Source organism: Hyaena hyaena, unplaced genomic scaffold, assembly GCF_003009895.1.
Source record: "Hyaena hyaena isolate Hyena2069 unplaced genomic scaffold, ASM300989v1 scaffold_554, whole genome shotgun sequence".
Taxonomy (NCBI): Eukaryota; Metazoa; Chordata; class Mammalia; order Carnivora; family Hyaenidae; genus Hyaena; species Hyaena hyaena.
In genome coordinates, this window is record NW_024081187.1 from 677,885 (window position 1) to 690,811 (window position 12,927).

The window sequence follows — 12,927 nt, forward strand, 5'->3', positions numbered from 1 at the left end:
TATGATTCTACATTTGATTTTAGCCAAAAGGCCAAGAAGCGATTTTCCTTCTTATGATTAATGGATTGTGTCTTTTGTCTCCATTTTGTTGTTGTTGTTGCTGCTGCTGCTGCTGCTGTAAACAGGAGTCTTAAAGACCTGTATGTCTACGCAGAAGACAAGCTTATATAGGAGAGAATCATATCACACCTTAAAAATGCCAATTTAAAAAGCCTCCTTGTTTACAAATATGTTTACCCTCCTTTTTTAAAAATAGAAACGAAGGAAACTCACATCTTTCCTATCTCAGCAGTGATACCATGATTAAATCAGTTGCACTAACCAAAATCCTAGGAGTCACATTTGAGTTCATTTTCTTTGTAACTCCCCATATCTAATCTATCAGCAGTGTCAGCAAATTCTGCCAGTTTTCCCTCCAAATATGTCCAGAGGTAAGCAGTGGATCTTCCTCCCCACCACTCTCTGTGGTAGCAGCTAAAGAGACTGCAGTAGTGAGCACACGAACCGCTACAATGCTGTCTTCACCTTTCTCTCTGTTTCTACTCTAGCTCCATTTTAACCCATTTTCCTAATAGCACCCTGCATGTTCCTATAAGACATTAAACTGGTTATTTCACTGTCCAGTTAAATACCACGTAGGACATCTAATATACCTAGAATGAAACCAAAAAAAGCCAGCATGATCTACCTCTGCCTACTTACCTGACCTAAGACCACTCTCTCCCATGCTTACTGAATTCTTGATATACGTGCACTAGCATTCTCTCTGTTCCTTAGGAGGCTCAGCTTCTTCCTGGCTCATTGCCTTTGCACTCCAGCTACCGGGGAGACTAGTGATCCAGACCCAAGCATGTTAAGTTTCTCTCCGCTCAGGTTGCAGTTTGCATATTACCTCTTCAGAAAGGCTATGACTGACTTCCCATCTAAACCAACTTTTCCGAACAGTCCCTCAGTCATGTTTTCCTGTTCCTTTTTTCAGAGCATGTTATTGTTTGAAATGAGCTCACTTATTCCTTTGTTTTCTTTTTGGTGGTCTGTTTCCCTGCTTTAGAGTGTAAGTTCAATGAAGGCCATTTTATTTATTGTTTTTAGAGCACCTAGAACAAATATATAAACAAATAAGCATATTTGCTATATAGTTTACACGGAGGAAAGCAGTACTCCCAGATGCTCCCTTCCTGACTCCTGGCCTTGTTATGTTTGTACAATTTCAATAGAAATTCTTTCTACCCCAACCTCTAAATGATATAAGCTGACACTTGTAGTATTCTAGATCTTTAGAACAAAATAAGAATCCTACCTTCAGGGACAGGAACACTGTAGATAGTATCCAGATGTTGCTTGATGTGCATTTCACAGGAAATGAAGGAAAACTGAAGTTCCCTTGACTGGTCTCCACCTCTTGAGAGCATATAGTTTCTTCCATTGGGATAAAAACACATCAAAGTATAACCTTCATCACAGAATATAGAACTAATGTTGATGAATCCTAGAGCATATTCTTTATAGAACAACTAAACGGTTATCTTCTTTCAATCAAAGTTTACAGAATAAATCTTAAATCTTAAAAGTGAGTGGGAAAGGGATTAGGAAAAAGTTTGTGACCTGAGTGCTGATTCTCAATACTATTTCTCCCTTGCTTTGATGAAAGCAAATATCTTGATAGGGAAACTGAATGGTCTTGAAGTACCTAATACTATCATATCCATTACCTTTACTCTTTGAGATGCAGGGTTAAAGAGGGAAGAGACCCGAAGGCCTGAAAGGAGCCCTAAAAACAGATCATCAGTCCCATGTTTGAGGGGATCTGGTGGCTTCCTGCAGTGAACCTTTTCTACAGAAATATTGATTCTAACAGCCTACCATGTATGTTCATTGTGTGGAGGAAGGAAAGGGGGTTTCCTGATTCAGTTGACTCTAGTGCTTTTAAGGAGAGCTATACACATGGCCTGGGGCACTAGGAAATCTTAGAAGCCTAAGGACAGAGAGCTGTGCTGTCCTCATTCAGAGAAGTGCAGCATGTCAGCTGCTCTGCATGGGCCCATGACAGCAAAGAACCCAAGTGTTCCTCACCTGACGAAGACTCTCCAACTCAAGACCCATTCACAGGCTGAACAAACCTACCTGCAGATAAATACGATTTACAGTCCATTAAAGGACTTTGGTAAATTGAGGAAGAGAAATCCAGCTGAACAGTTCAACAGATGGTTCCTATTGAGGCAGAACTAATGGAAGCAAAGAAAGGAAGGATGTACACCCAACCCTTCTAACCCTGAATCAGTGTTCTTTTCACTTTGCAATTCTAATTTCTTTCATGAGGCTACATGGGACCTTTCACATCATATTTTGATGTGTCTTCAAATACTTCTTCCTTGTATTACACTCAAATATCACAAGTTCATTTCTTCACTTACTGACCATGGAGCTAAGTGTTTGTTGCTTTCCTTTCTTGACATTTCACTAGCTGAACTCTTTACTTAGCATCCTTCACCCTAGCTGGATACGCTCCTGCTTGGCTCTGTTCAGCTTCTGTCCTGCATTCGTTTTTTCCCAGCTGCTAAATGATTCTGCTCTCTTCTAATTCAACATTCAAAAAAGTAGCACTTTAATTATCTTAAGGGCTATTCTACTGTAATGTGATTAAATGTTCAGGAAGAATGCTATGCAAAGCTGTTTTTTTTTTTAAAGATTAAATTTGGAAGGAACTGGTAATTGCAAGCCAAATAAAATGATAAGTTTAAACAAAAAGGCATGTGCAGCATATTTTATACCCTTTTCCAAGAACTTCAAAAAAGTTGCCATGACTGAATAGGTTGTTTTTCTGATTAAAATGCTCAGAAGGAATCATCACAGTATTTTCCTTTGGGAAAAAACAACTTCTAGGAGAGATTTTCTCATGAGCCACCCAGACAGCTCTTCTCAGTTAACACTTTCTTTTTTCTAAAACAGAAATGTAGAGTTCAACATTTTTTAATAAAACAAAGTAAAAAGGTAGTAGCCACTAAAAACATCATTATAATATTGGGAATAAATCATTTTTCAAGTCAACAAAAAGGAAATTTAATTGAACATACTAAGATCCAGAGCATATTAAGAAAGCATCTGTCCTTGCCTAAGAAGAACATTTCATGAACAAGTGTAGGAATCTAGTTTTCTGTATTCACTTAAGTTCTACTGGTTCAGGGACTTTCCTCTACTGTGTCTCCAATACCTACACCAATGTCTAACACTTATGCTACTCAAAAATACATTAAGTAAATAAAATAGTGATTTATTTAGCAAAATTCCTTTCGCACTTTAAAAAATTTGGTAGGTTAGGTGCATTCCTACCTTGAATATATAAATTTTCTATGTCCAAGGAAAACCCAGAATTATTAAGGTTATTAATAAAAATCACCCACATGTGCCATATCCTATCAACGTTTTTCATGCACCGAATTTGTTCTCTTTTCTAAATATATACTTATCATGCTGATTCATTGTTAAGAAGAATTTGGACCCATTTGATCAATGTACCAATAAGTACGATCAATTCTGTGTTAGCCAGGAGTTCAGGTTATTTTGTATGCATAAGTTAAGGTTGATATTATATACCAAAGTATTAAATCAATGCCTATTTCAACTAAAATTCAGAGAGAACTCCTGAATCATGTATGGAGTAAAGTTGCCAAGGAAATTTGCTGAAAAAATATGTCATTTTGGCTCTATTTAAACAAATGGAACTTGGTAGTTTTAGAATAACAACTCAAATCTCTCATTTACTGTTATCTAAATATTTACCTATGACCCTAAATCCAACCTGAAGTAGCGGCTAATTTTTATATGCCGGGATGGGTGAAGTAATAACACCAAATATGTAAGTCAAATACACTCAAATACATGAATCCTCTGGTGTTCATTCAAAGGGTCTTATCACCTAGACCTCATATATCAGTGGCTGATGTTTGCTAAGTTAAAATTAAACAGGACAGAAAATAAGCCAATAATCCTGGAAAGTATCTACCTAAAATCTGTACAACTATTATCTGATTCTTTGATGATTTTTATATAGTGTGCAAAATGACTGTATAATGGGGAAAAAGTAAACATTCTTGAATAACAGAAATTGCCATCAATAGTGGTTCAGGATACAAAATGCACATTTTTACTTTGTGATATTAAATGTCCTTTGGTGAATACACTTTATAAAGCCTTTATATAGACCTTATGCAGAGTCATGCACCAAACAGATTCTTAATAAATCTTAATTGACTGTTCTTTGACAACATTTTGTTAATGAGGTTTTCAGGTCCCATGCCTGGGCCGATTAAAACTCATCCTGTGTTGGCTAAAAGATGTTATCTAATAGCCTAAGATGTTTTGCTAAATAATATCCAGCACAGTACTAGTTGTTTTCTGAAAGAGCTTCCTACCCATTCCAATCCAGCTACAGACTTGATATTGGCACAGGACCCATTACCTCCTGCACTTCCTTGTTTATTACTCTAGTGAAAGTGCCCTAACCTAATGGTTCATAGGGGCCTAGGAAATCCCACATCTCTTTGTCACGGCCCAGACGGGTTACAGTCTGCATTTCATTCTCCCCTGATGTCGTCTGACAGTCTTGGCATTGGTAGAGCCAAATATACATTCACATGTTACCAGTGGTTATAATCACAGTTTTAAATGTGCAGCACCAATGCCCATCAGAGTCTCAGAGGAGGGAATTTGGCAGGAAAATGGTCCCTCACTGTGCCCCTAGGTAGCCTATCTACACCTGTCGTCACCTGGCATCTATACACAAGTGAAATAATCTTCCCAATTTGTATGTGGGCAAAATGCCATCATAACAGATGGACATGAGTGTATGTAACTGGGAAATTATGCATATACATTAAATATGCAGACTATGAGCATGAGTCCTTTCTAGGAACATCCAAACATCTGTCTGCTTTGAGCTTTTGTGTATACTGTTTACACCATATGCCGTCACAGTGGGAGGGCCTTGTCGGGGATGCAAAAAGGAGCACTCATGAATTTCATGAAAATTGTTTCATAGGGCTAATTTGCCTCACCCTGAGCAGAAGGAATACAGAACACGTATTGTGCGTATCTTTGTTATTATTTCAGTTATTTCAAGAGAACACCTTTTATGAACTGATTTTAGTAGCAAACAAGTGAAATTTTTGGGCATTGTAAGAAAAATAAAATTAAAATTTCAATCAATTCTAAAAATGCTTTTATATGATATGCATGTGTTATTTAAGCCTTGATAAATTCATTCAAAAGTTCACTGTTACCCCTTCTGTCTAAAACCAAAACTCCAGATCAAACCAATCAGCATTTTTAAAGCAACTTACAGTGTGTCTTCAAGGTAAAAGGTGTTTTTAGAGTGTGTACGATTTATTTACTGCTGGTGTAGCCAAAGTAGTAAAGCATTCTTTATTATTTGAAGTTTGAAATCTCAGGACTGGACTCTTTTTATTTTTACCAATATAATTTATTGTCAGACTGGCTTATATACAACACCCAGTGCTAATCCCAACAAGTGCCCTCCACAAGGCCCATCATCCATTTTCCCCTCTCCCCGACCTCCCCATCCACTCTCAGTTTGTTCTCTGTATTCAAGTCTCTTGTGGTTTGCCTCCCTCCCTGTCTGTAACTATTTTTCCCCCTTCTCTTCTCCCATGGTCTTCTGTTAAGTTTCTCAAGATCCACATACGAGTGAAAACATATGATATCTGTCCTTCTCTGACTGACTTTTTTCACTAAGCATAGTAGCTTCCAGTTCCATCCATGTTGCTGCAAATGGCATGATTTCATTCTTTCTCATTGCCAAGTAGCATCCCATTGTATATATAAACCACATCTTCTTTAACCATTCATCAGTTGAACCTTACCTAAAATAATATTAAGGTTTACCTATAAGCAAAACTTTTCATTTCTTCTAGACAAGAACATTATTATAATATGAGGGTAAGCTTTATTTCAAAAATTTTGAAATATTCTGCTTTTGCATACAGGTTAAATATATAAGATTTAATTTTCATACTTATTATTTTATTATGTTGCCATTTATGATAAATAACATTTTATATTATTCTATCTAAGTAATTATATTATTATTTATTTTAAGTGACTGGAATTCATTTTTCCACTTTTGTTCATCCTGAATTGTCATAATTATACCTTTCTTTGTTCCTTATGAACTTTCTTACATGCTTAAGTAATTATTTTTCTGTTTCCATGTCTTTATCTCTTAAGAGTCTTTTAATATTAAAATAATAAATGAAATAATATAAAATGCAAATTTTTATAATTATCACTTATAAACATATTTTTGTATTTCAATGAATATGTGTGTTAGTAAATTGGGCATAAAATTATAAATGCCATAAAACTATAACCATCCGTTCAAATGTAGAAATATTTTATGATTCCAGAAGCTTAGACCTCAGTACCACTCAGGTGAACTATCCAGTGATATCTTTTTGATAAGGTAACATTTACAAGGTAAACTTGGAAGGTTTTGCTTACTTGCATCATTAAGATTTTATATAAGTAACGTATCAGCAGCACACACCACAATTAAATGTCCAGCTGGATATACTAGCGTCAGGTAGACTCAGGTTCTAGTTATGAAAGATTAATTCAAAAATAGATCTGTGCTCAATGAAGGCTGGAAGTAAGCACTTTAATATCAAAATAAATATTTAGGGTTTAGAAAATTATATTTATATTTAAAACAATACACAGAATATATTCAGTCTAGGAAATTATTAGTATCAACTACTCCTACATGCAGGCATTAAAAAAGTTCTTTTCCATATTTGTTTGAAAAGTGTAGATGCTTCATTAGTATAAATAGAGTAGTGTGTATATTTTAGTTGTCTAATTAGACAAACCTGAACTTATTAAAAGACCTGGTCATTTAACATTTAATGAGCCAAACACTGCAGTTAATAAATGACAACTTCAAGGATACAAATTTGCATTAAAGGTAGTTTAGAAAACTCTAGTCACTACATTATTTTACTTATCTCTTATACAGTCTTTGTGTTTCTGTTATAAATATGTGCAGAAGATATTCATATTTACTTTCCCAACCCAGATCTGAATTTCTAAGATAACCCTTAATGTCATTTTGGCATTTTAAACTTAAGCTAATTAAGACCAACTCAGGCTACACAGGCAACATCAGCACAGGCAAGTTCCGGAACCCCCTGGAGAATATAAACGCTCCACCACTACACGTTTTCTCTCATTCCTTCTTTTATCTGGTTAATATTCTACTTCTAGCCATCTCTCACTTTAAATGTCTTTTGTCCCTGCCTTCCTCAAACATATCGTATACTTCCCAGTTGAGGACTTCTACTAACCTTTTTTGTGAATGCCCATATTCTCTCTCTTTTACCCCACCCCACACTTGCACACACAGCTTTTCATTGTTGCTGCAATTTATCTGCACCAACAAAGTTGTTCTGATCTCCAGCCCAAAATATGTTCATGACTCTTTCATGTTGTCGTATTAAATGAAGTGTTAAAAAAATTGAGAAACATACAATTCATTTTCTTAAAAAAATATCAATCACCACCCTTTTGATAGTCAATAATCAGCTTTATGGTGCACATTTAATCTGTATATGACCATTTTTAAGTAAGAGAATGGCAAGCACTCCAATTTAATCAGAGCAGAAGGTTTGGTGAGCAGAAGAGGTTCCACCAGTATTAACACTAACGCATTTACCAAAGCTCTTCTCACCTTTGTAATCTTAGCAACGTGGTTTTGTTAACACTCTGTATGTTGGTTTGTGTCCTCCAAGAAGCAGATGCCAAATTGGGATTACACATGTAAGGATTTTGTTAGAGAAAATGCTCTTCAACCAAAAAAAAAAAAAAAAAAAAAAAAAAGGAGGGAGCCTGCATTACAAACACGTTCGGCAAGGCTGTCAGGGAATCCTTGAGGCACAGGCCCAGACGTCTTGTGACCTCGAGGAATGGGCCTATTTTAGCATCTTGACCACATTTAGTCATTGACTAAGAGTTGCTCTTGGAGAGCATGGCCTTGAGGCCAAGAGGTCTCAGAACAGAGCAACTGGAATTCTTAGTGAAATACATCTGTGGTTGGAGGTTTGTATTCTCTTGACCACCACAACCCTGGGAGATGATCCATTTCTTCAAACAGAATATCTAGCTAATCTCATGGAAAACTTGATTGTATATCATTATATATCAACAATTGTTGTTTTACTTACACTAAGCATTAAACTGCAGTGTCAAATATTCCTGTTAATGAGATAAACAGATTCTCTCCATGCTAGCAGATTTCTGTCTAGGAACTGAATTCCAATCTGCAGTTGGATTGGTGAGTGTAGACTCTGAATAAAGTGTTTTAAGTGGACCATTCAAACTTTAATGACACCAGAGTATAACATCAGTTACATTTACCTCCATACCAGGACTATCTATCCCTATCCCAAGAAACATACAGATCACATCTGGGTCTAAGCACCCTTCTTTGGACAGGGCAGGGAAATACTGCTGAAGTATGCCTCTCTGACTTTGGTCTCTAGTGTTCCCTGCTGAGCAGTCCCCTCTCTATTTGCACAAAACAAATCACCACGATGCTGGCTTAAAGCACCACTTTATTATTTGTTTCTACCAGTTTTGGGGTTAAGTAGGTGATTTTTTCTGGTCTTCATCAACTTGACTCATTGGATGGCCTAGGATGGCCTCACTCTTATGTTTGGGATCACAGATGGATGGTGGGAATGAAGCAGTGCGTGGAACCTCTCTCCACATGGTCTCTCATTATGCAGAAACTCAGCCTGGCTTCTTCACCCGGTAGCATAAGTCTCCAGTGACAAGAAAGGACAAGCTCCAGGATGGAAGCACTTTTGAAGTCTTTGCTTTGGTCACATTTCTTGTCCAATTAACTAAGGCAAATCACATAGATAATTCCAGAGTCAGTGTGGTGGGACTCTATCCAAGGTATGGATTCAGAGAGGCCTGATCAAATCAAATTGGGAATGATTCTTTCCTCCTATCTGATTCATATGTTCCTCCTTCTCTCTTCCCTATTTTCTTCTCAGCCTCTTCTTCCTCTTCTTTAAGATTACACAATGGATGAGACCACATCCACATTTTTATTACATTTTCTGATTCTGGTATAAAAGTAAATTTTTACATATATTGAATTCATCTCTAATGTCTTAGTTTTTAAATTCAATTTTGCCAACAATGAAAATCTATTTCTTTTTATGATTCATAAGGACCCTGAGAGTTCATGGGTTTTCCTCAGATAAGAAATTACAGAGGTTCCCTTGCAAATTGGGAATATTACGTGGGAAAATTATGGAATTAAGTTTTCATTTTAGTGGAGGCTGGTCAGTTCACTAAGAAGTGGCCAATCATCACACTCCCTAGTCCTAATAAAATAATGGACATGTATATTCTTCCATTCGGTGGTTACTTGAATGTGAAAATTAAGAAGTATAAATTGAATATATGTGACTTGATAGAAACTGTAATTTTCTACTATATAGCTCTTCTGTCAGCCAGCTGTTTTCAGCCCATTATGAGGTGCTAAAGAGGATGAATGTGAAAACAGCATGTTAAAAATCAGAAAATTGAGGCCTTGGAGTGACTAGTACTTTTCTTGTAATCAAGGCACATTTTGGAGCATGAGATAAAGCTGTACATTAGAAATCTTTATAGGTTGAATGCATCCCTACCTTCTTCTAAACAGAAGTGTGTGGGTGAGTAGCTTTCATGTAATATTACTGTTAGTACATATATGCAGAGCTAAACCGGAAGCATTTGGTGAGACGACACACTTATTTTGGGGGCCCACAACTAGGCTTCAAATATAATTGCTGTCCACCTGTCATTTACAAATACTTATAATGTCCACTTCTAGTCACCTCTCCAGCACTAGAAAATCCACAAGATTGATTTCACTTAAACATATGTTTACTAAAAAAGCATTTAATCAGGTTCGCCATTTGGTAAAAACAACCAATTATTCAGTTTTGTACTATTCAAGCTGGTGTGTGTGTATGTGTGTATGTGTGTGTGTGTGTGTGTGTGTGTGTAAATAAAAAGAGAAACAGGTAAGACTGACATTTGTCTTTAAAGAGTATTCATCTTTAGTGCCTCAGATCCATTCTTTGGTCCCATTGAAATGATTGATAAATTTCCATGTTGACAAAAGATATAGTCCCTTTGACTTTGACTAAATTTCTGGTTATCACTGAAATATGCCTTTTGCTATGGCTATCTTTCCACCAGCCCAATGCTAGAACACAGAAAATTCCTTATTTTTAAATATTGTCCATCAAGCTTGTTGGATTGCACAGCTTCTCAGTTGTCTGAAACTGTGCTTATTATTTGTACTTCTTTATGATTTTATCACAGTGGCTACTTCGGGCCTTCAGATTGCTCCTTTTTGGTTTTTGCATCAGGAGCTATTTGAGTGTCATGCAGTCATTCGCAATTTACACATATCACTCTGGTAGAATTGCTTTTCAGTAATCTTTATGTTAATCATAACTTTGGTACATTCCAAGATTTCATTCTATATTACTGTTTTTCCTTTTCTGGTTAACACAACAAGTGATATCCCAGCACATTTCATCTGATTTCCTGCTGAGTATTTCCTTGATAAAAGTAGCAACTTCCAATTTCTCTTTACAAAAATAAGAATTGAAAATATATACACTTTTACATCACTTTAGAGTTTCATAGACAAAGCTCCAGAAAATAGATGAAAAATGTCCTTTCATACTGTGTTTGTTCAGCTGTACGAACCCCATGCCGCATGTTAACTGATCAGGTCATGTTTTTTGTTTTTGTTTCCCTAGGACTACAATGATGAAATTCGTCAGGAACAACTACGTGAATTATCTTACTTAAATGGCTCAGAGGACTCTGGTCGTGGCAGAGGTATTAGAGGCAGAGGGATCAGAATAGCCCCCACAACTCCTTCAAGGTACATTAGCTCTTACTTGAAAAAAAATTAACAGCAACCAAGGATGGCAAGCCTTTGCTCATCTGCTATGTGCCATAATCATAGCTAGGAATAAACGACATCAACAACAACAACCACCGCCAAGGAAAACAATGACAATGAATGCATATGTAACGCATAGGAGCTTTCATAAATTAACTCATCAAATCTTCCCTACGGGGTTAAGTATTATTCACAGGTGAGAAACTGAGGTACCGAAGGTGTTAAGAATCTGCCCAAGGTTATACAAGTCTGACTCTAGAATTCACAGGAGGAACTTTTGCCAGGTATCTTAAGTAAATCACAAGTGCAAACCTGAGTCTTTGTGTGTGTGTGGTTCTGTCCTCAGGATAAGGGCATGCAGATCATACAATCATTTGCCTTTTTGAACCAGAATGACCTTGCAGAAAGAGAAAGCTAAACATTGGTCTGTGCCTTAAGTGGCCCTTGAATTGATAGTCTTTCTGGATAGGTAGAGACATAGGTGATGATTATATAAATAGACATTTAGATAAACAGGTAGATAATGTATAAACCACCAGTCCAGAAAGCCAGAGCACACCTTTTTATATGGCTCATGGTAAGAGTATTTAAACTTCAGTTACCTTTGACTTTGCAATGTCATTGGTCAACAGAGAGGATTTTACTTGATATTCACTTTCCAAAAATTTGGCATCTTTCTGCATCAGAATTTGTTTTGTACGATTTTGAATTAGTCAAGCTTTGAACATAAAGCATTGGTTTGCCAAGAGGTGAAGCAAAATACATACATAACCTTCACACAGACTGTGTAATTCAGTCATTTTCTTTACCTGATTATAGCTGGCCTTCAAATCTCTAAAGGACATAGATCTAGAATATTATTTCCTACATTGCATAGACATCATCTTCTGAGATTTTAGGATACTTTGCTGATTCAATTTATTTAGTAAATTATGTCCCAAATATTGTTCACCATCAGTGTCAAAAAAATCACTGTTTTAACATTTAAGTCATAAATATCTCCCATTTACAGTGAATCAGGGAAAAGAAATTAAAAACAATAAATTTCCAAAAAATTATATCAAGGTAGAAACTATTTAAAGGTGAAATCTGGCAATTCTGAAAATTACATTTGACTAAAGGAAAAACTTCTGAAAATCTGTGAGAGCTTATTACATTTTTATCTCTAAAAACGAAAAATAAGAGTTCTCTGATGCTAATAAAGAACATTTTTAATGCTAAAAATTAATGTGACATAACTTTTTTGTGGACATACTTTTATGTAATCAGTCTTTCATAAAGCCTTGTTCATTTCTAACCTCACCATGATGGGTTATGAAATGACATCATTGCAGATAATCCTAAATTGATTAAATCATATGCTTTAAGTAATCTGACTGTCCCTTTTATGATTTCCAAAATGCTAAATCTTGTAGTTTCACATGGCATAACCCAGTAAATATTTAGAAAGTTTACAGAGGGGACAAGTTTTTCTATTCTATATTCTTTGAAATTGGGAGCATCTTTAAAACAATTAACCTGCTTTTGAGATTATAAAATCATTGTATTAATAGATTTTGTTTTGTTATTGATCTTCCTTAATGTAATATTATATTTGCATATTTGAGTGGATCCTATAAGATTTCAATTTTAGTAAAGTTTTATTCAAACATATTAATCCCTTTTATGATAAATCATAAGGCATTGGTCCAGATTTTTTTTTCTTTTGTTGAGAGAGAAAGAGACAATGTGAGCAGGGGAGGGTCAGAGAGAGAGAGAGAGAGAGAGAGAGAATCGGAAGTAGGCTCCAGGCTCTGAGCCAGCTGTCAGCACAGAGCCCGACGCGGGGCTCGAATCCATGAACCATGAGATCATGACCTGAACTGAAGTCAGACGCCCAACCGAATGAGCCATCCAGGCGCCCTGGAATTGGTCCAGATTTTTATGTTACGTTAGAA

At 36.1% G+C, this 12,927-nt stretch overlaps 1 protein-coding gene across 1 annotated transcript in view; it reads left to right on the forward strand.

Moving 5' to 3' along the window:
• The window catches only part of KHDRBS2 (KH RNA binding domain containing, signal transduction associated 2), a 580,108-nt gene that overhangs the window by 376,350 nt on the left and 190,831 nt on the right, over positions 1-12,927 (forward strand). Inside the window, exon 5 of the mRNA XM_039256034.1 lies at positions 10,842-10,969. Within this exon, the coding sequence (XP_039111965.1) occupies positions 10,842-10,969 (128 nt within the window). The remainder of the gene's footprint in view (positions 1-10,841; positions 10,970-12,927) is intronic.